The sequence below is a fragment of the Hemiscyllium ocellatum genome, chromosome 12 (assembly GCF_020745735.1).
Source record: "Hemiscyllium ocellatum isolate sHemOce1 chromosome 12, sHemOce1.pat.X.cur, whole genome shotgun sequence".
NCBI classification, from domain to species: Eukaryota; Metazoa; Chordata; class Chondrichthyes; order Orectolobiformes; family Hemiscylliidae; genus Hemiscyllium; species Hemiscyllium ocellatum.
In genome coordinates, this window is record NC_083412.1 from 82,406,685 (window position 1) to 82,428,419 (window position 21,735).

Sequence of the window (21,735 nt, forward strand, 5' to 3'; positions counted from 1 at the left end):
GAGCTCCCTCTGACGGTGGGAGTGGATCGGTGCAGCCCGGGAGAGAACAGGAGCTCCCTCTGACGGTGGGAGTGGATCGGTGCAACACGGGAGGGAACAGGAGCTCCCTCTGACGGTGGGAGTGGATCGGTGCAGCCCGGGAGGGAACAGGAGCTCCCTCTGACGGTGGGAGTGGATCGGTGCAGCCCGGGAGGGAACAGGAGCTCCCTCTGACGGTGGGAGTGGATCGGTGCAGCCCGGGAGGGAACAGGAGCTCCCTCTGACGGTGGGAGTGGATCGGTGCAGCCGGGGAGGGAACAGGAGCTCCCTCTGACGGTGGGAGTGGATCGGTGCAGCCCGGGAGGGAACAGGAGCTCCCTCTGACGGTGGGAGTGGATCGGTGCAGCCCGGGAGGGAACAGGAGCTCCCTCTGACGGTGGGAGTGGATCGGTGCAGCCCGGGAGAGAACAGGAGCTCCCTCTGACGGTGGGAGTGGATCGGTGCAGCCGGGGGGGTGAGGACAGGCCTCTCGGTGATGGCCACGTTTTTCGGGGAGGTTGTGCCGGTTTTCTCGCGGGCGGTGGACGACGATGATGAGGAGGAGGATGAGGATCTGGAGATCCGGAGGGAGATCGAGGGCCAGAGGTGAGGCCGGGCCGCGGAGGCTGGTGTGAGGGGGGAGGCTGTGGATCCGGGATCAGCTCTGGAGTGTAGCCGGGGTGGGGTGGGGGGGAATTGTAGGGAGGGTCAGTGAGGTTAGAGGTCAGCAGCAGGGTCAGGGTCAGTCAGGTTACACCCCTCCCCCCCGGGGGGGGTGGGGAATTGTGGTAAGTTGTGTTCCCCACCACATTACAGGGGGGGGGGATGTACAGGGTTGTTGTGGAGAGGATTACACAGTATCCCCTAAAAGCAGAGGCTCAGGGCATCAATGTGGACTTTAACAGTTTCCTCATTTCCTCTTTCCCCTCCTCACCCTAGTTCCAAACTTCCAGCTCAGCACTGTCACCATGATCTGTCCTACCTGTCTAGCTCCTCTTCCACCTATCCACTCCACCCTCTCCTCCCTGACCTTCATCCCCTCCCCCACTCACCCATTGTATTCTATGCTACTTTCTCTCCCCACCTCCACCCTCCTCTAGTTTATCTCTCCACCCTTCGGGCTCTCTGCCTTTATTCCTGATGAAGGGCTTTTGCCCGAAACGTCGATTTCTCTGCTCCTCGGATGCTGCCTGAACTGCTGTGCTCTTCCAGCACCATTTTACCACCTTGATGGAAAAATATAAAGTGATGAGATTCATAGATAGGGTTAGAACATAAAACACAAAACATGCCAGCACGTTACAGGCCCTTCGGCCCTCAATGTTGCACCGACCTGTGAGGAATCTGAAGCCCGTCTGCTATTCCATCCTCGTTCGTTTGGCAGAAATGGGTACTGCAGACACTGGAGTAGAGTCAACATTAGAGTTGTGCTGAAAAAGTACAGCAGATCAGGCAGCATCCATGCAGCAGGAACATTGACATTTCAGGCAAAAGCCTTTCATCAGGAATGAGGCTTTTGCCTGAAACATTGACTCGCCTGCTCCTCGGATGCTGCCTGATCTGCTGTACTTTTCCAGCGTCACTCTGTGCTTGTCCATATGTTTATCCAATGATATTTAAATATCCTTAAAGTTGGCAAGTCTACTACTGTTGCAGACAGGGCTTTCCATGCCCCGCTACTCTCTGAGTAAAGAAACTACTCCTGACATCTGTCCTATATCTATCACTCGCAGACACCTCCTCCGACTGCCCCCTTGACCATGACCCCACCTCACACCACCAAACCATCATCTCCCAGACCATCCATAACCTCATCACCTCAGGAGATCTCCCATCCACTGCCTTCACCCTCAAAGTCCCACAACTCCGCACCGCCCCGTTTCTACCTCCTACCCAAAATCCACAAACCTGACTGCCCCGGCCGACCCATTGTCTCAACCTGCTCTTGCCCCTCCAAACTCATCTCTGCATACCTCATCACTGTCCTGTCCCCTTAGTCCAAAATCTCCCCACCTACATTCAGGACACCACCCACGCCCTCCACCTCCTCCATGATTTTCGCTTCCCCGGCCCCCAACGCCTTATCTTCACGATGGGCATCCAGTCCCTATACACTTCCATCCCCCATCACGAAGGCCTCCAAGCCCTCCACTTAGATTAGATTACTTACAGTGTGGAAACAGGCCCTTCGGCCCAGCAAGTCCACACCGACCCGCCGAAGCGCAACCCACCTATACCCCTACATATACCCCTTACCTAACACTACGGACAATTTAGCATGGCCAATTCACCTGACCCGCACATCTTTGGACTGTGGGAGGAAACCGGAGCACCCGGAGGAAACCCACACAGACACGGGGAGAACGTGCAAACTCCACACAGTCAGTCGCCTGAGGTGGGAATTGAACCCAGGTCCCTGGCGCTCTCCCGCCGACCCAACCAGTACCCTTTCACTGACACCCTCCTTCGACTGACTGAACTGGTCCTCACTCTAAACAACTTCTCCTTCCAATCCTCCCACTTCCTCCAAACCAAAGGAGTAGCCATGGGCACCCGCATGGGCCCCAGCTATGCCTGCCTCTTCGTCGGATATGTGGAATAGTCCATCTTCCACAGCTACACTGGCATCACCCCTCAACTTTTCCTCCGCTACATCGATGATTGTATTGGCGCTGCCTCGTGCTCCCATGAGGAGGTTGAACAGTTCATCCACTTTACCTTCCACCCCGACCTCAAATTAACTGGACCATCTCAGACTCCTCCTTCCCCTTCCCAGACCTCTCCATTTCTATCTCAGGCAACCAGCTCAACACAGACATTTACTACAAACCGACCGACTCCCACAGCTACCTAGATTACGCCTCCTCCCACCCTGCCCCCTGTAAAAATGCCATCCCATATTCCCAATTCCTCCGCCTCCGCCGCATCTGCTCCCAGGAGGACCAATTCCACTACAGAACAATTTAAATGGCCTCCTTCTTCAAAGACCGCAATTTCCCCTCCGACGTGGTCGATGATGCTCTCCACCGCATCTCCTCCACTTCCCGCACCGCCGCCCTTGAACCCTGTCCCTCCAATCGCCACCAGGACAGAACCCCACTGATCCTCACCTTCCAAGCCACCAATCTCTGGACACATCGTATCATCCTCCGTCATTTCTGCCACCTCCAGACAGACCCCACCACCAGGTCTCCCTCTCCACCCCTATCAGCATTCAGGAGAGACCACTCCCTCCGCGACTCCCTCATCAAGTCCATACCCCCCACCAACCCAACTTCCACTCCTGGCACCTAACCCTGCAACCGCAAGAAGTGCAAAACTTGCGCCCACAACTCCCCCCTCACCTCCCTCCAAGGCCCCAATGGATACTTCTATATCTGTCGCAAATTCACCTGCATCTCCACTCACATCATTTACTGCATCCGCTGCACTCGATGTGGCCTCCTCTACATCGGGGAGACAGGCCACCTACTTGCGGAACGTTTCAGGGAACACCTCGGGACACCCGCACCAACCAACCCCACCGCCCCGTGGCTGAACACTTTAACTCCCCCTCCAACTCCGCCAATGACATGCAGGTCCTTGGCCTCCTCCCTTACCAGACCCTGACCATACGACGCTTGGAGGAAGAGCGCCTCATCTTCCGCCTAGGAACCCTCCAACCACATGGGATGAATGTAGATTTCTCCAGCTTCCTCATTTCCCTTCCCCCACCTTATCTCAGTCCCAACCCTCAGATTCAGCACCGCCCTTTTGACCTGCAATCTTCTACCCTCACCTTAACCTTCTTCCACCTATTGTATTTCCAGTGCCCCTCCCTCAAATTCCCCTCCGCCTTACCTTTTATCTCAGCCCCACTTGGCACAGCCTCATTCCTGAAGAAGGGCTTATGACTGTAACGTCAATTCTCCTGCTCCTCGGATGCTGCCTGGCCTGCTGTGTTTTTCCAGCATCACATTTTTCAACTATATCTATCACCCCTCAATTTAAAGCTATGTCCCCTTTGCTAGCCATCACCATCTGAGGAAAAAGGCTCTCCCTGTCCACCCTATCTAATCCTCTGATTATCTTTATATGTCTCAATTAAGTCACCTCTCAACCTTTTTCTCTCGAACAAAAGCAGCCTCAAGTCCCTCAGCCTTTCCTCGTAAGACCTTCCCTCCATACCAGGCAACATTCTTGTAAATCTCCTCTGAACCCTTTCCAAAGCTTCAACATCCTTCCTGTAGTGCGGTGACCAGAACTGTACGCAATACTCCAAATGTGGCTGCATCAGAGTTTTGTACAGCTGCAGCATGACCTCATGGCTCTGAAACTCAATCCCTCTACCAATAAAAACTTACACACTGTATGCTTTCTTAACAAACCTATCAACCTTTGGGACGACATGGTGGCTCAGTGGTTAACACTGATGCCTCACAACGCCAGGGACCCAGATTTGATTCCTGCCTCTGGCGACAGTCTGTGTGGACTGTGCACATTCTCCCTGTGTCTGCATGGGTTTTCTCCCACAGTTCAAAGATGTGCAGATCAGGTGAATTGGCCATGCTAAATTGCCCTTAGTGTTCAGTACATTAGTCTGGGATAAATGTGGGTCTGGGTGAATCACTCTTCAGAGGGTCGGTGAGGACTTGTTGGGTCGAAGGGCCTGTTTTCATACTGTAGGGCATCTAATCAACCTGGGTGGCAACTTTCAAGGACCTATGTACCTGGACACTGAATCTCTTTGCTCATCTACACTACCAGAAATCTTACTATTAGCCCAGTACTCTGCATTCCTGTTACTCCTTCCAAAGTGAATCACCTCACACTTTTCCGCATTAAACTCTATTTGCCACGTCTCAGCCCAACTCTGCAGCTTATTTATGTCTTTCTGTAACCTACAGCATCCTTCGACACTATCCACAACTCTGTTTACCTTAGTGTCATCTACAAATTTACTAACCCATCCTTCTATGCCCTCATCCAGGTCATTTATAAAAATGACAAACAACAGTGGACCCAAAACAGATCTTTCCGTAACCCAACTAAACTGAACTTCAGGATGAATATTTCCCATCAACCACCACCCTCTGTCTTCTTTCAGCTAGCCAATTTCTGATCCAAGCTGCTAAATCACCCTCAATCCCATACCTCTGTGCAATAGTGTACCGTGGGGAACCTTAACTTTAATGCCTTATTGAAATCCATATACACCATATCAACTGCTTTACCCTCATCCATCTGTTTGGTCACCTTCTCAAAGAACTCAGTAAGGCTTATGAGGCGCGACCTACCCTTCACAAAACTGTGTTGACTATCCCTAATCAACTTATTCCTTTCGAGATGATTATAAATCCTATCTCTTGTAATCTTTTCCAACACTTTACCCACAACCGCCATAAAGCTCACAGGTCTATAATTTTCAGAGTTGTCTCTACTCCCCTCTTGAACAAGGGAACAACATTCGCTATCTTCCAGTTTTGTGGCATTATTCCTGGAGACAATGATGACATAAAGATCAAAGCCAAAGGCTCTGTGATCTCCTCCCTGGCTTCCCAGAGAATCCTAGGATAAATCCCATCTGGCCCAAGGGACTGATGTATTTTTACATTTTCCAGAATTGCTAACATGCCCTCCTTTGCATCTCAATCCCATCCAGTCTAGTAGCCTGCATCTCAGTATTCTCATCGACCATGTTGTCTTTTTCTAGTGAGAATACTGATGAGAAGTATTCATTTAGTGCTTCCCCATCTCCTCTCACTCCATGCACAACTTCCCACTACTATGGTTGATTGGCCCTAATCTTACACTAGTCATTCTTTTATTCCTGGTATGCCGATAGAAAGCCTATCTGCCAATGACTTCTCATGTTCCCTCCTGACTCTTCTGAGCTCTCCCTTTTGGTCTTTCCTGGCTAACTTGTAACTCTAACTGAGTTATCACATCTCATCCTAACGTAAGCCTTCTTCTTCCTCTTGACAAGGCGCACAGGTCTATAATTTCCAGGGTTGTCTCTACTCCCCTCTCGAACAAGGGAACAACATTTGCTTGACAAGAGGAAGAAGATGGTCAGATCCTTTGTTTCACGGAGTTGAAATGTCTAATACTAGGGGTATGCATTTAAGGTGAGAGAGGGAAATTCAAAGGAGATGTGAGGAGCAAGTGTTTTTTTACAGAGCGGTAGGAGTTTGGAACGTGCTGGCAGGGTGATGATGGAGGCAGACACAATAGGGGCATTTAATTGACTTTTAGATAAAGCACATCAATATGCAAGGAAAGGAGGGATATGGACCAAGGGCAGGCAGAAGGGATTAGTTGAACTTGGCGTCATGTTCAGCACAGCATCATGGGCCTATGTTCAGTGACTCCAGATGCACACCAGATTGACTCCAGATTGATTCCTGGACTGATTCTGAAATGTCTGTGGGATAGACTGCGGATTAGAGCTGAAAATGTGTTGCTGGTTAAAGCACAGCAGGCCAGGCAGCATCCTAGGAACAGGAAATTTTGCACCAGCTCGGGATTGACTCCGAGACTAATTCTGAATTAACTCTAGGTTGGCTCTGGACTGACTCTGCACTGATTCCAGGGCTGACTCTGCACTGATTCCAGGGCTGACTCTGCACTGATTCCAAGGCTGACTCTGCACTGATTCCAGGACTGACTCTGTACTGATTCCAGGGCTGACTCTGCACTGATTCCAGGGCTGACTCTGCACTGATTCCAGGGCTGACTCTGCACTGATTCCAGGACTGACCCTGCACTGATTCCTGCATTGAGTTTGGATTGATGTTGACTGACTTTGGTTTGACACTAGGTATGACTCCAAGACTGACTGCAGGATTGGTTCTGGTTTGACTCTGGAAATGACTCCCGTTTGAGACTGGGATTCATTGTACTTGGACTCTGGGATTGTCTTTGGTTTAACTCGGGAACTGACTTGGTTGATCCAAGATTCATTCTGGAGCTATCTCTGATTGACACTGGGACTGACTCAAGGATTGACTCCAGTTTGACTCTGGTTTGACATTTCAGTTGATTCTGGTTTGACTTTGGGACTGACAGATATTTCAAAAAGAAAAGAGTTAACAAAGTAATTGCTAGTCCTATTGAAAACAGTCTGGGACTTTAGTTACGGAGAATAAAGAGATGGCAGTTGAACAAATTATTTAAAATTGATCCTCACTCTACAGGGTACAATAGCATCCCAGAAATAACTAATGGTCAAGAAAATTACAGTAACTGGGGAAGTAGTGCTGAGCAAATTGCTGGGCGTGCGAGTTAACAAGTCCCTGGGTCCTGATGGATTTCATTTGAGGGTCTTCAGGGAAGTCATTAGTAAGAAGGTTAGTGCATTGACTTTAATTTTCCAAAACTCACCAGCTTTGGGGAACGTTCCTTTAGGTTAGAAGATAACTAATGTAACTCCTTTATTCAGAGAGGGAAGGAGCTGGAAAGCAGGAAATTACAGGCCAGTTAGCTGAACATTTAAAGCAAAATCTCAGAACCTATTATTAAAGATTTTACATAAAGGCATATGGGAAGGTTTAAGCTAATAAGGAAGCACCAACATAGTTTTGTCAAAGTGAAATCAAGTTTAATTAATTTATTGGAGATCATTGAACAATATAAATGAGAATGTTGGGGCGGGTTATGATAAGTAAGTTTGTGGATGACAAGGAGATGGGTTGAACAGTTAATAGCGAGGAAGGCCATTGCAAGAAGATACACATGTATTGCTCAAATGGGCAGATCAGAGGCAGATGGAATGTAACCTGAAAAGTGTGAGGAGATGCACTTTGGAAAAAGTAACAAGACAAGTGTTGTTTATGGGCAGCACGGTGGCACAGTGGTTAGCACTGCTGCCTCACAGCGCCTGTAGACCCGGGTTCAATTCCCGACTCAGGCGACTGACTGTGTGGAGTTTGCACGTTCTCCCCGTGTCTGCGTGGGTTTCCTCCGGGTGCTCCGGTTTCCTCCCACAGTCACAAAGATGTGCGGGTCAGGTGAATTGGCCGAGCTAAATTGCCCATAGTGTTAGGTAAGGGGTAAATGTAGGGGTATGGGTGGATTGCGCTTTGGTGGGTCGGTGTGGACTTGTTGGGCCGAAGGGCCTGTTTCCACACTGTAAGTCTAATCTAAAAAAAAAGTGAACACTCAATGAATGGTGGGACGTGAAGGATCATGGGATTCTTCTCCACAGATTCCTGAAAGCTGCAGGATATTACGTTCCAAGGAATTTGTGGAATGTCCATCAGATGAGTTTTCAGAGCAGCTTGTGGTAGAAGCCACTAGGGAACAGGCAGTTCTGGATTGGGTTGATGTGTAATGAGGCAGACTTGATTAGGGAACATAAAGTGAAGGAACCCTTTGGGGCCAGTGACCATAATATGATAGAATTCATCCTGCAGTTTGAGAGGGATAAACTGGAATCAGACATAACAGTGTTACAATTGAGTGAAGTAACCACAAAGACACGAGGGAGGAGCTGGCCGTAGTTGATTGGAAGGGAGCATAGCAGGAAAGATGATGGAGCAGCACTGGCAAGAGCTTCTGGGGTAATACAGGAGGCCCAGCAGAAATTCATCTCAAGGAAGAAGAAATATACTGAGGAGAGAACAAGGTAACCATGGATGATAAGGGAAGTCAGGGACAGCATTAAAGCAAAAGGAACAGCACACAATGTGATGAATATTAATGGGAAGCCAGAAGATTGGGAAGCCTTTAAAAACCAGCAGAGGAGAACTACGAAAAAACAATAATGGGGGAGAAGATGAAGTATGAGAGTAAGCTACCACATAATATAACAGACAATTGCAAGAGGTTTTTTTTAGATATCTGAAAGTAAGAGAGAGGCATGATTAACTGCTGGAAAATGAGGCTGGAAAAGTAGCAATGGGGAACAAAGAAGTAGTGGAGGAACTGAATAGGAACTTGACATCAGTTTTCACAGGGAAGCCACCAGCAGCATACCAGAACTTGAAGAGAGTTGGGGGCAGAGGTGAGTGTAGTAGCCATCACTAAGGAGAAGGTGCTGAGGAAGCTGAAAAATCTGAAGGTGGATGAATCATCCAGACCAGATGGACTGCACCCCAGAGTTCTGAAAGAGATAGCTGAGGATTTTTTAGAGGCATTGGTGGTGATCTTTCAGGAATTGCTGGAGTCAGGGAGGATCCCATAGGACGGGAAAATGGTTAATGTAGCATCCCTGTTTAAGAAGGGAAGGAGGCAGCAGCCAGGAAATGATAGGCTGGTTAGCACGATCTAAGATTTTAGAGTCCATTGTTAAGGCTGAGATTGTGGAATACTTGGAAGTGCATGATAAAATAGAACTGAATCAGCCCAGCTTTGTCTAGGGGAGGTCATGCCTGACAAATCTGTTAGAATTCTTTCAGTTCATTCTTTGTGTGGATGTACCTACTCAGGAAGGTGCAAAACTTGACCTACTCTTGGGAAATAAGGCAGGGCAGGTGACTGAGGTGTCAGTGGGGGAGCACTTTGGGGCCAGTGACCATAATTCTGTTCATTTTAAAATAGTGACGGAAAAAGATAGACTGGACCTAAAAGTTGAAGTTCTAAATTGGAGGAAGGCTAATTTTGATGGTATTAGGTAAGAACTTTCAAAAGCTGATTGGGGGCAGATGTTCGCAGGTAAAGGTAAGCTGGAAAATGGGAAGACTTCAGAACTGAGATAACCAAAATCCAGAGAAAGTATATTCCTGTTAGGGTGAAAGGAAAGGCTGGTAGGTATAGGGAATGCTGGATGACTAAAGAAATTGAGGGTTTGGTTAAGAAAAAGAAGGAAGTATATGTAAGGTATAGACAGGATAGATCGAGTGAATCCTCAGAAGAGTATAAAGGAAGCAGGAGTATACTTCAGAGGGCAAAAAGGGGACATGAGACAGCTTTGACAAATAGAGTTTAGGAGGATCCAAAGGGGTTTTATAAATACATTCAGGACCAAAGGGTAACTGGGGAGAGAATAGGGCCTCTCGAAGGCAGACTTTGTGTGGAGCTGCAGGAGATGGGGGAGATACTAAACAAGTAGTTTGCATCAGTATTTACAGTAGAAAATGACATGGAAGATATAAGATGTAGGGAAATAGATGGTGATATCTTGAAAAATGCTAGGTGTCTTGAAACACATAAAAGTCGATAAATCCCAAGGACCTGATCAGGTGTACCCGAGAACTCTGTGGGAAGCTAGAGAAGTGATTTCTGGGCCCCTTGCTGAGATATTTGTATAATCGATAGTCACAGGTGAGGTGCTGGAAGACTGGAGGTTGGCTAATGTGGTACCACTGTTTAAGAAGGGCTGTAAAGACAAGCCAGGGAACTATAGACCGGTGACCCTGACCTTGGTGGTGGGCAAGTTGTTGGAGGGAATTTTGAGGGACAGGATGTACATGTATTTGGAAAGGCAAGGACTGATTAGGGATAGTCAACGTGGCTTTGTGTGTGGGAAATCATGTCTCACAAACTTGTTGAGTTTTTTGGAGAAGTAACAAAGAGGATTGATGAGGGCAGAGCAGTAGATGTGATCTATATGGACTTCAGTAAGGCATTCAACAAGGTTTCCCATGGGATACTGATTAGCAAGTTAGATCTCATGGAATACAGGGAGAACTAGCCATTTGGATACAGAATTGGCTCAAAGGTAGAAGACAGAGGGAGGTGGTAGAGGGTTGTTTTTCAGCATGGAGCCTTGTGACCAGTGGAGTGTCACAAGGATCGGTGCTGGGCCCTCCACTTTTTATCATTTATATAAATGATTTGGATGTGAGCATAAGACGTATAGTTAGTAAGTTTACAGATGACACCAAAATTGGAGGTATAGTGGACAGCGAAGAAGGTTACCTCAGATTACAATGGGATCTTGATCAGATGGGCCAATGGGCTGAGACGTGGCAGATGGAGTTTAATTTAGATAAATGTGAGGTGCTGCATTTTGTGAAAGCAAATCTTAGCAGGACTTATACACGTAATGGTAAGGTCCTGGGGAGTGTTGCTGAACAAAGAGACCTTGGAGTGCAGGTTCATAGCTCCTTGAAAGTGGAGTCACAGGTAGATAGGATAGTGAAGAAGGCATTTGGTATGCTTTCCTTTATTGGTCAGAGTATTGAGTACAGGAGTTGGGAAGTCATGTTGTGGCTGTACAGGACATTGGTTAGGCCACTTTTGGAATATTGCATGCAATTCTGGTCTCCTTCCTTTCAGAAAGATATTGTGAAACCTGAAAGGGTTCAGGAAAGATTTACAAGGATGTTGCCAGGGTTGGAGGATTTGAGCTATAGGGAGAGGCTGAACAGGCTGGGACTGTTTTCCCTGGAGCGTCAGAGACTGAGAGGTGATGTTGTAGAGGTTTATAAAATCGTGAGGGGCATGGATAAGAGAAATAGATGACAAGTGGTGGTTTAACCTGAGGGTCACCACAGTTTTGACAAAGGGGAGCTTGAGAAGGAAAGTCCTTCATGGTAATCTCAGACAGTGCAGGAATTGAACCACACTGTTGGAATTACTCCACATTGCAACTCTGCCATCCAACCAACTGAGCTAACCAACTCCCCTATGAGGTTGGTTCGCATCATGGCCAGCTGTTGAAATTTGAAGGTCTAGTTGCAATATTTCCTTAGCAGCATAATTACCTGGTAGATCACTGTCCATTCCTCATTTGCAGGGTTCATTGGGGTGTCTCCATTTGTTCAGCAGCATGCTACTTTTAACACAGTGACATTCAGAGGCTGCCATTACCCTGGCTTCGATGTGTGCTCTCTGAGTTTATGTTTCTAGCAGTGGGTCATCTTGGGCTGCCACCAAGGAACACCTATCTCATTACCTCCTGGAAGGTCTTCTAGACTCCTGAAAAAGATTTCAGAAAATCACATTGACGGGTTTTCTCTCAGCGACAGTCAGCACCCACAGCCCTTTCTCTGAGACGAACCTGAAAGAAGTCAGGGAGAAATCGTTTAAGCAGTGCTGCTAGGAGCCCAATGGTAGTGTCCCTTCCTGTGGAAACAGGCCATTCGGCCCAACAAGTCCACACTGACCCATGCCCCTACATTTACCCCTTTACCTAACACTATGGGCAATTTAGCATGGCCAATTCACCTGACCTGCACATCTTTGGACTCTAGGAGGAAACTGGAGCACCCGGAGGAAACCCACACAGACACGGGGAGAATGTGCAAACTCCACACAGTCTGAGTTGGGAATTGAACCCGGGTCTCTGGCGCTGTGAGGCAGCAGTGCTAACCACTGTGCCACCGTGCTGCCCACTAAGGAACTTAGGTCCTCTGTGCCACCGTGCCGCCCTCAAGTCCCACTTGCTGTAGAGAGTGTGTAATAGCATCAATGAACAGGTTAAATTAGAAAAGGCATTAAGAAGTTCAAGGCTTGCTTTCGGTCAGACAAGAAGGGACGTGGATGCTGTGCCAGGATTCCCTTTGTGGGAAGGCCAAGCATGAGTTTGTGGGCGACGGTTCCAAGTTTGGTGGTAATGGTAGCTTGACTTTCCAGCCAGTCCACACACATCCATGTACCCCACCGTCTATCCCACCTGAGGTTCAGGCCGGGCCTTCTGTACTCTCGTGGTGCGCAATGAAAGGGAGTGATCGGTCATGTGTGAGGCAGTGTGTGTTTGGGTGGTACAGTGCATTGTGTGAGGCCAGTGCATACTGCGTATCTCCTCTGCCTGTATCCTGCTGAGATATTGCCACTTTGTTGTTGGCAGTTCCCCCCTGCAACCACTGCGCTGGCTCCCCCCTCATTGCCCACTTGCCTTTTTTGGTTCATCTACCTGATTGATCCTACCAGTAGCATGTGCTTGACCATGTCTGAGTACACATGGCTGATAATAATAAAACTGCAAATGGCTCATTAAATCAGTTATGGTACCTTTGATCGCTCCAAATATTACTTGGATAACTGTGGTAATTCTAGAGTTAATATATGCAAGTGAGCGCTGACCTATATGGGGATATATCTATGACTCTCTAATAAAGAGGTGTGGTGCCTTCATGCTTGATGAACTTTCTTGTAAAATTTCTTGCTCAATAACATTTCATAATTCTGGTTGACACCCTGGTCCATCAGTTGAATTAATGAGGTTATGTTCACTAGGTCAACTCAACAGTTATCCAGCAAAGTAAGTTAGCTTCTCTAATATTGTATATTTAATGCAGAGTGCCTTTAAGAGCTTTGTTTGATTCAGGCTTCGCATTGATTCTTTTGGGGCCTTATTGTGAATGAGGCAACATTACATTCTTTCATCAAACTTTTCCATTTTCATTCTTTGCGGTACGTCCAGAAGTGCCATTTTTCTATTTTAACGTAAACACAACTCTGATGTGCATCTTCTTCCACTTCCCTTGGGTTTATTGGATGCCATAATGAGGTTGGGTTTTATAATTCACAATAATGCACAATGTAATACCAATGCAGTCCTCACTTTCTCCTAATGTAATACCAAAAGCAAGTTTACAGTCATAAAGGCAAGACACAAATCACGGGGAGTTACCAATGACCAGGATGACCAACACCTTTAGTTGAAGCTTGCCTATCAGAGGTGAAACACCAACATTCTGAAATCTTCAGGATCTGCACGTCTTTTGGATGGTTTCTGTGGTAAAGTATCAACTCATGTTAGATGGGGTGAGATCAGAAATTCTGAGCATCCCATTGGTATAGTTCCAGATGATACAGTTTACTTGAAAAAAAATAACAGCAGATTAACATTTCAACTGGCAACCCTTTTGGTAGACTGAGTCAGATTACACATGGAAATCACTTAATCGTCTCTTCCCAATCAGATGCTCACTTTTTCTAGCTTTATGTTTTTTGCTGATTTACAAGCCTCTGCCAGTTTGTTTCTTCCTGCTTTCTGATCAGCTCTGTCTGGGGGAGTCTGAACTGCCAGAGCACCCTTATCAACCAGACTTGGCCAGCTTTCTTTATATGCGGAGGAATTGCATTGACTTTATACTCCTGATGATCTTTTCCTCAACTTGTCACTAATAGTTTTGGTATTTATTCAGGAACTAACTAGAAGTTTGATAAAACATTTCCCTGTGATGTGGATTTTCTTCAGACTGAAGTTTAATTGTACTTGTGTCTTCCTCACCAGAAAGATAAATATTCAGTGGAGTCCAGAGAGCAGAACTTCAACTGAAAGCACGACAGAGCAGAGTTTGCCTTGCTCTACATTTCTAATTGCTGTTGGACAGAATGCTGTAGGTGAGTGAGGAAGGTGCTGATGGGGTCTCCAGGTGGGAACTGTTGTCAGATTATGTTTCTCCTTCAGTCTAGGATCACATTGTTTGAGTATCAAGTTGTTGATGATCTGATTTGTGTGCTGATCTGTATGATTGTCTTCCATTCGTTTTATAAGAAACATTTCACATTGCATGCACCTCCACCTTGTACTGTATCCTTGCTCTACTGCAATCAAACATGGCCAGGCTTTCTCAGAATTCAAGTAGCTCCAGAACAGTGCAAACTTTCAGCTCCCTTCAGTCTGCCCGTCTCTGTCCCCTCGGTCTGTCTGTCTGTCTCTTTTTCCCCCCTCAATCTGTGTTTCTCTCTCTGTCCCCTCGGTCTGTCTCTGTCCCCTCAGTCTGTCCCTCTCTCTCCCCTCGGTCTGTCCCTCTGCCTCCCCTCGGTCTGTCCCTCTCTCTCCCCTCGGTCTGTCCCTCTCTCTCCCCTAGGCCTGTTCCTAACTCTTCCCTTGGTCTGTCCTTCCTGGTCTGTTTTCTTACAATCTTATGAGTATTAATCCACAAACTAGCTGGCTGAGCATTTAGAGTTACAGAGATCTACAGGAGTAGCCCTTTGGCCCATCAAACTGATCAAAAGCAACCACTAGATATTCTAATCCTGTTTTCCAGCACCCGGCCAATGGCCTTGGCATTGGAAGTGTACCTCTAAATATTAGTTCAGTGGGATAAGTGTTTCTGCCTCTCCACCCTTACAAGCAGTGAGTTCCAGATTCCTACCACCCTCTGCGTGAAGAAGTTTGTCCTTACCTCCTCTCTAATCCTTCTGCCCTTCCCTTAAAGCTGTGCCCCTGGTCATTGATCCTTGTGTCAAGGAGAAATTTTCTTCTTATCTACTCTATCTGTGTCCCTCATAATTGTATACATCACTATCATGTCTCCTCTGCTCTGCGGAAAGTAACCTCAATCTGTCCAATCTCTCTTCATAGCTGAAGCTCTCCAGCCCGGAGAACATCCTGGTAAATCTCTGCGCCCTTTCTAGTGCACTCACAATCCTCCTATAATGTGGATTCCAGAACTGCACACAGTACTCCAACTGTAACCAAACCAAGGTTATATTATCAGTCCAACATAAACTCTGTGCCTCAGCTAATAAAGGCTCATATTCATATGCCTCCTTCATCACTTTATATTGCTGTCTCACTACCTGAAATGACCGATGTGCATGCACATCAGGGTCTCTTTGATCCTCAGTGCTTCCTGAGGTGGAACTGTTCACCACACATTCCTTTGCCTTGTTTGTCCTGTCCAAGTGCATCACAGTACACTTATCCAGATTGAATTTCATTTGCCACTGATCGGCCCATCTGACCAGCCAGTATATATCCACCTGTAACCTAAGGCTTCCCCCTCACTCTTTACCACCCCCACCACTTTTTGCATCATTCATAAACTGACTGAGCAAGGGCCCCATCTTCCAGTCACAACAACACCCCTCTGCCTTCTGCCACTCAGCTAATTCTAATTCCAATTTGCCAAATTTCCTTTGATCCCATGGACTTTTACCTTCATATCAGTCTTCCGTGTGGGAGCTTAGCAAAAGTCTTGTCCTTATTGAAAGTCCGAGTAGACAATATCAAAAGCGTTGCTCTCATCTACACAGCTCTGAAAAATTCAATCACGTTGGTCAGACATGACCTTCCCTTAACAAAGCCATGCTGCCTGTTCTTGATTAATTCCTGCCTCTCCAAATGCACATTAATTTATACCTTAGAATTGCTTCCAATATTTAATTATTAATTATTTCTAAATAAGAAGGTGGTGGAGAGGTGCCTTCTTGAACCACTACACTCCTCTCTTTATGAAAATGTAAGTGCTGATTTCCCTGATTGCTTCTCCATTTACTTTGCCCTCAATGAGTAAATTAATTCCATTATTGACTTTTGCTGTTCCTTTTAACAGGTTTTCTGAACTCCTTTGTTCAATGCTCGGGGAGCTGGGAAATAATTGGAGCAGTTACACTGTGGAATGAGAGAGTTAAAGGCACAGATACCATAAATCAACAGTTTCCCACTGACACATCATGTCTTCTCTACCGGCTGACATCCAATCCAATGGTCTGTTCACTGATTTGTTGAGTGTGTCTGGATATCTGGCAATCTATTAAAATGTGTGTGGAAGAGACAGTTGCTCCTTTACTGACTCGTTTCTCATTCCTGTTCAAGTGCTTATTATTGTTAAACTGGAGAGGGTTCAGAAAAGAATTACCAGGATATTGCCAGGAATGGAGGCTTTGAATTATAAGGAGAGACTGGATTGGCTAGGACTTTTTTCACTAGAGCATTGGAGATTGAGACGTGACCTTATAGAGATTTATAAAATCATGAGGAGTATAGATAAGGTGAATGGCAGGTGTCTTTTCCCTAGGGTGGGGAAATTTCAAGAGTAAGGGGTGTATTTTTAAGGTGAGAGGAGAAAACGTTTAAAAAGACCTGACAGGAAGTGTATTACACAGTGAGCAGTTTATGTGTGGAATGATCTTGTAGATGAGATGGTGGACGCAGGTACAGTTACAACATTAAAAAGACATTTTGACGTGCATGAATAAGAAATGTTTGGAGGGATGTGGGCCAGTGTAGTTTAGTTTGGGATTATGGTCCACATGGACTGATTAAATTGAAGGATCTGTTTTTGTACTGTATGATTATATAACTTCAAATTCAGCCTTCACAAGCTCAGTCTGACCTGATGGGTAAGACTGTTTGCAAGTGGACTGACTGTGGTGCTGCCAGACTGGCTACCTTCAAGAATCATATTGCAATTTGATCTGACCCTTGCTAAATATTTAGACATGTCACCATCACAGCTAGTGACGAACATTGGGAGACCTGGTGGCTTTTTCTTCAGTCTGAATAGTCCTGTGAACCACATACTGGGTGAACAATGATTGATGTTTGACTGGGTTCAGTGCCACAATTTACCTTTTCAAACTCTCGTCCCTGTTCTATGTGAAGGATATTGCAAGTTGATGGAAGTAAGGCACAGAGAGTGTAGAATCCCATGTCACCCCAGGGTAATAGATTTATTCTATGGTGTTTTCATTAGAAGCTGTGCTATTCTGCTCTTTGATAAGTGTAGCAGAATCCCAAAACCCACTCACCAGTTTGGTCTTAAGTTGGTCAATGTTGTGAATGAACTAGTATCTTCATCAGTATCGATTCCTGTTTTGTCTGTGAATGTTGCTGTTTTTCATGTTTATGTCTTGCAGTAATTCCTGCTATCAGGCTGTTAAAATTCCTCAAGGTGAAGCAGTATCTACACTTTCAAAATAGATCCTAAGATCTTAAAAAGTGCCGTTCCATACTTCAGGAAACATTGCTGAAAAAATATTTATTTTGTCAAAGCTTTTCATCTTGCACTCATCAGGATATTTACAACAGGATGAACAGAGTGTCATTTAGAATGTTATTTGCTTTAAAGTAGTGGTTTTGTGAAGGTCCTGAGTGCAAGACAAAAACTTCCACAAAATGTGTCTTTTTTCAGCAATGCCCATGTATTGTCTTTTAATGCGCTGTCTCTTTTCTTACAGATTCTAACCTGCCATTGTAACTGTTACGTGGCTGAGGATCAACTCTTCGAGTGGACTGAAAAGGTACAAGACACTTTGACACTACTTTTGCAGCAGTGTCACCGGAACTTTTGTAAGATGTGTGGCATAAGACTAATGTGTATATATTGGTTTACATTTTTGTTCATGGAACAGCAACAGATTGGGAATATAAAGCATTATCCTGGAGTTTGGAACAAATTGAGTGTGCATCTCTCTGGGGCCGTTTGAGAATTTGAATTCAGTTTAAATTAATCTCAAAAGAAAAGGCTGGTATTTGTAAAATGATCATGAAATACACAGATTGTCAGAAAACCCTAAATAGTACATTAATAACCTTTAGAGTAGAGAATTTACTGTCCTAACTTAGCTCCATATTAATGTGGAGCTGATTATTTGTCCGAGTAGAATTCCGAGTAACATCTTGCCACTGACACCCCAATCCTGTATAGTAGTAAAGAAACAAAATACTAATAGACACCTTTCACTGCCTCTTTTGTGAAGCTGAATTTTTATTTTTTGTGTATGGCAGAAGGATATGTAAATGTACCAACTAAAGAAAGAACAAAACCTGACCTGCTTCTGGGAAATAAGGCAGGCCAAGTGACTGACGTGTTCCTAAGAGAACACTTTGGGATCAGTAATCATAATTCTGTTAGTTTTAAAATAGTTATGGTAAAAGAAAGGCCTTCCATATGAAAGTTTATTGGAATAAGGCAAATTTTAATGGCATGAGACAAGAATTGCTAAAAGTTAATTGGGGTAGACTGTTTGCAGGTAACAGAGTGACTAACAAGTGGGAGGCTTTCAAAAGTGTGATGACGAGAGTTCAGAGTATTATGTTCCTGTTAGAGTTAAGGGTGAAGCTGGTACAAGTAGGGAACAATGGATGAATAAAGATCAAGAACAAGAAAGAGTCATATATTTGATATAGACTACTGGGATCCAGTGAATCTCTTGAAGAGTATAAAAAGTGCTAGAGGTCTTAGAAAACATAAAAGTGGATACATCTTTGGTGTGATGTTGCTGCTCCTTTAACAAGGTTATGGTGTCCTTGGTTTTATTTTTCAGAGAGATTGTACAAGATATAGACTCCGAAAAGTCTAAGTTTGAAGGGTTTTAAGGCCAATTTGATTATAATTAACGGATACCGCCTCAGGCAAAAGGCTTTCAAGGTTTTAGAAAAAGTTTAAAAAAACACTTGTACAATGAAAGTTCCCCCACCTCAGCTTTTCTCTGGTTTGATTTGATTTTGGCAGTCTGGCTGTTCACTGAAAGCAGTCAGGCACTTTTGAAGCTGTTGGACCCAAAGAAGCAGGCTTATGCTGATCTTCTTCTCTGAGGAAAAAAGGCTCTCACTGTCCACCCTATCTGATCCTCTGATTATCTTATATGTCTCAATTAAGTCACCTCTCAACCTTCCTCAATCTAATGAAAGCAGCCTCAAGTTCCTCAGCCTTTCCTCAAATGACCTTCCCTCCATACTAGACAACAACCTTGTAAATCTCCTCTGAACCCTTTCCAAAGCTTCTACATCCTTCCTATAATGCGGTGACCAGAACTATATGCAATACACCAAGTGCGGCCGCACCAAAGTTTTGTACAGCTGCAGTATGACCTCGTGGCTGCGAAACTCAATCCCTGGACTAATAAAAACTAACACATCGTATGCCTCCTTAACCCTATCAACCTGGGTGGCAACTTTCAGAGATTTATTCATGGACACCGAGATCTCTCTGCTCATATACACTGCCAAGAATCTTGCCATTAACCCAGTATTCTTTATTCCTGTTGCTCCTTCCAAAGTGGATCATCTCACACCTTTCCACATTACATTCCATTTGCTGCCTCTCAGCCCATCCAGCTCTGTAGTTTATCTGTGTTCCTCTGTAACATCCTTCAGCACTGTTCACAACTCCACCGACTAGTGTCACCTGCAAATTTACTAACCCATCCTTCTACGCCCTCATCCAGGTTACTTATAAAAATGACAAACGGCAGTGGAGCCAAAACAGATCCTTGTGGTACACCACTAGCAACTGAACTCCAAAATGAACATTTCTCATCAACCACCGCCTTCTTTCAGCTAGCCAATTTCTGCTAAATCACCCTCAGTCCCATGTCTCTGTATTTTGTGCAATAGCCTACAGTGGGGACCCTTATCAAACAACTTACTGAAATCCATATACACCACACCAACCACATTACCATCATCCACCTGTTTGGTCACCTTCTCAAAGAATTCAATAAAGTTTGTGAGGCACGACCTACCCTTCACAAAACCATGTTGACTGCCCCTAATCAACTTATTCCTTTCGAGATGATTATAAATCCTATCACTTATAATCTTTTCCAACACTTTTCCCACAACTGAAGTAAGGCTCACTGGTCTGTAATTTCCAGGGTTGTCTCTACTCCCCTTCTTGAACTAGGGGACAACATTTGCTATCCTCACTTCTGGCAATATTCCAGTAGACAATGACAACATAAAGATCAAAGCCAAAGGCTCTGCAGTCTCTTCCCTGGTTTCCCAGAGAATTTGAGGATAAATCCCATCTGTCCCATGTGACGTATTGATCTTCACACTTTCCAGAATTGCTAACATCTCCTACTTGTGAACCTCAATCCTGTCTAGTCTAGTAACCTGACTGAACTCAGTATTTTCCTCGACAACATTGTCTTTTTCCAGTGTGAATACCGATGAATAATATTCAGTTTGCACTTCTATCTCCTCCGGACTCCACGCACAACTTCCCATTACTGTCCTTGATTGGCCCTAATCTTACTCTCGTCATTCTTTTATTCCTGATATACCTACAGAAAGCTTTAGGGTTTTTCTTGATCCTATCTGCCAATGACCTCTCATGTCCACTCCTGGCTTGTCTTAGTTCTCTCTTTAGGTCTTTCCTGGCTAGCTTGTAACTCTCAAGCGCCCTAACTGAGCCTTCATGTTTCATCCTAACATAAGCCTTCTTCTTCCTCTTGACAAGAAATTCAACTTCCTAAGTAAACCATGGCCCCCTCACTCGACCACTTCCTCCCAGCCTGAGATCACATACTTATCAAGGACATGCAGTAGCTGTTCCTTGAATAAGCTCCACATTTCAATTGTGCTCATCACCTGCAGTTTCCTTCCCCATCTTCTGCATCCTAAATCTTGCCTAATCACATCATAATTGCCTTTCCCCAGCAATAACTCTTGCCTTGCGGTATATATCTATCCCTTTCCATTGCTAAATTAAACATAAATGAACTTTGCTCACCTACTTCCAAATCTAACACCTGGCCGGGTTTATTACCCAGTACCAAATCCAATGTGGCCTTGCCCCTTGTTGGCCTGTCTACATACTGTGTCACGAAACCCTCCTGCACATGTTGAACAAAAACTGACCTATCTGAAGTACTCAAACTATAGTATTTCCAGTCAATATTTGGAAAATTAAAGTCCGCCATAACAATTACCCTGTTACCCTCACTCCTATTCAGAATCATCTTTGCTATCCTTTCCTGTACATCTCTGCAACTATTTGGAGGCCTATAGAAAACTCCCAACAGGGTGACCTCTGCTTTCCTGTTTCTAACCTCAGCTCATAATACCTCAGTAGATGAGTCCCCAAATGTCCTTTCTGCCACTGTAATACTGCCCTTGACTAACAATGCCTCACCTCCCTTTCTTTTACCATCTTCTCTTCTCTTACTGAAACATCTAAATCCTGGAACCTGCAACAGCCATTCCTGTCCCTGCTCTATCCATGTCTCCAAGATGGCCACAACATTGAAGTCCCAGGTACCAACCCATGCTGCAAGTTCACCCGCCTTATACCAGATGCTCCTGGCATTGAAATAGACACACTTCAAACCACTTTACTGCTTGCCGGGGCACTCTTACGACCTTGAAACCATATCACTGCTCTCAAC

At 45.4% G+C, this 21,735-nt stretch overlaps 1 protein-coding gene across 1 annotated transcript in view; it reads left to right on the forward strand.

The window, feature by feature from the left end:
- The first annotated feature begins 458 nt into the window (after nt 1-458).
- psmg1 (proteasome (prosome, macropain) assembly chaperone 1) overlaps nt 459-21,735 on the forward strand; it is a 35,694-nt gene continuing 14,417 nt past the window's right edge. Inside the window, exons 1-4 of the mRNA XM_060833214.1 lie at nt 459-624; nt 14,123-14,232; nt 16,173-16,327; nt 17,800-17,862. Of these exons, the coding sequence (XP_060689197.1) occupies nt 515-624; nt 14,123-14,232; nt 16,173-16,327; nt 17,800-17,862 (438 nt within the window). The 5' untranslated portion in view covers nt 459-514. The remainder of the gene's footprint in view (nt 625-14,122; nt 14,233-16,172; nt 16,328-17,799; nt 17,863-21,735) is intronic.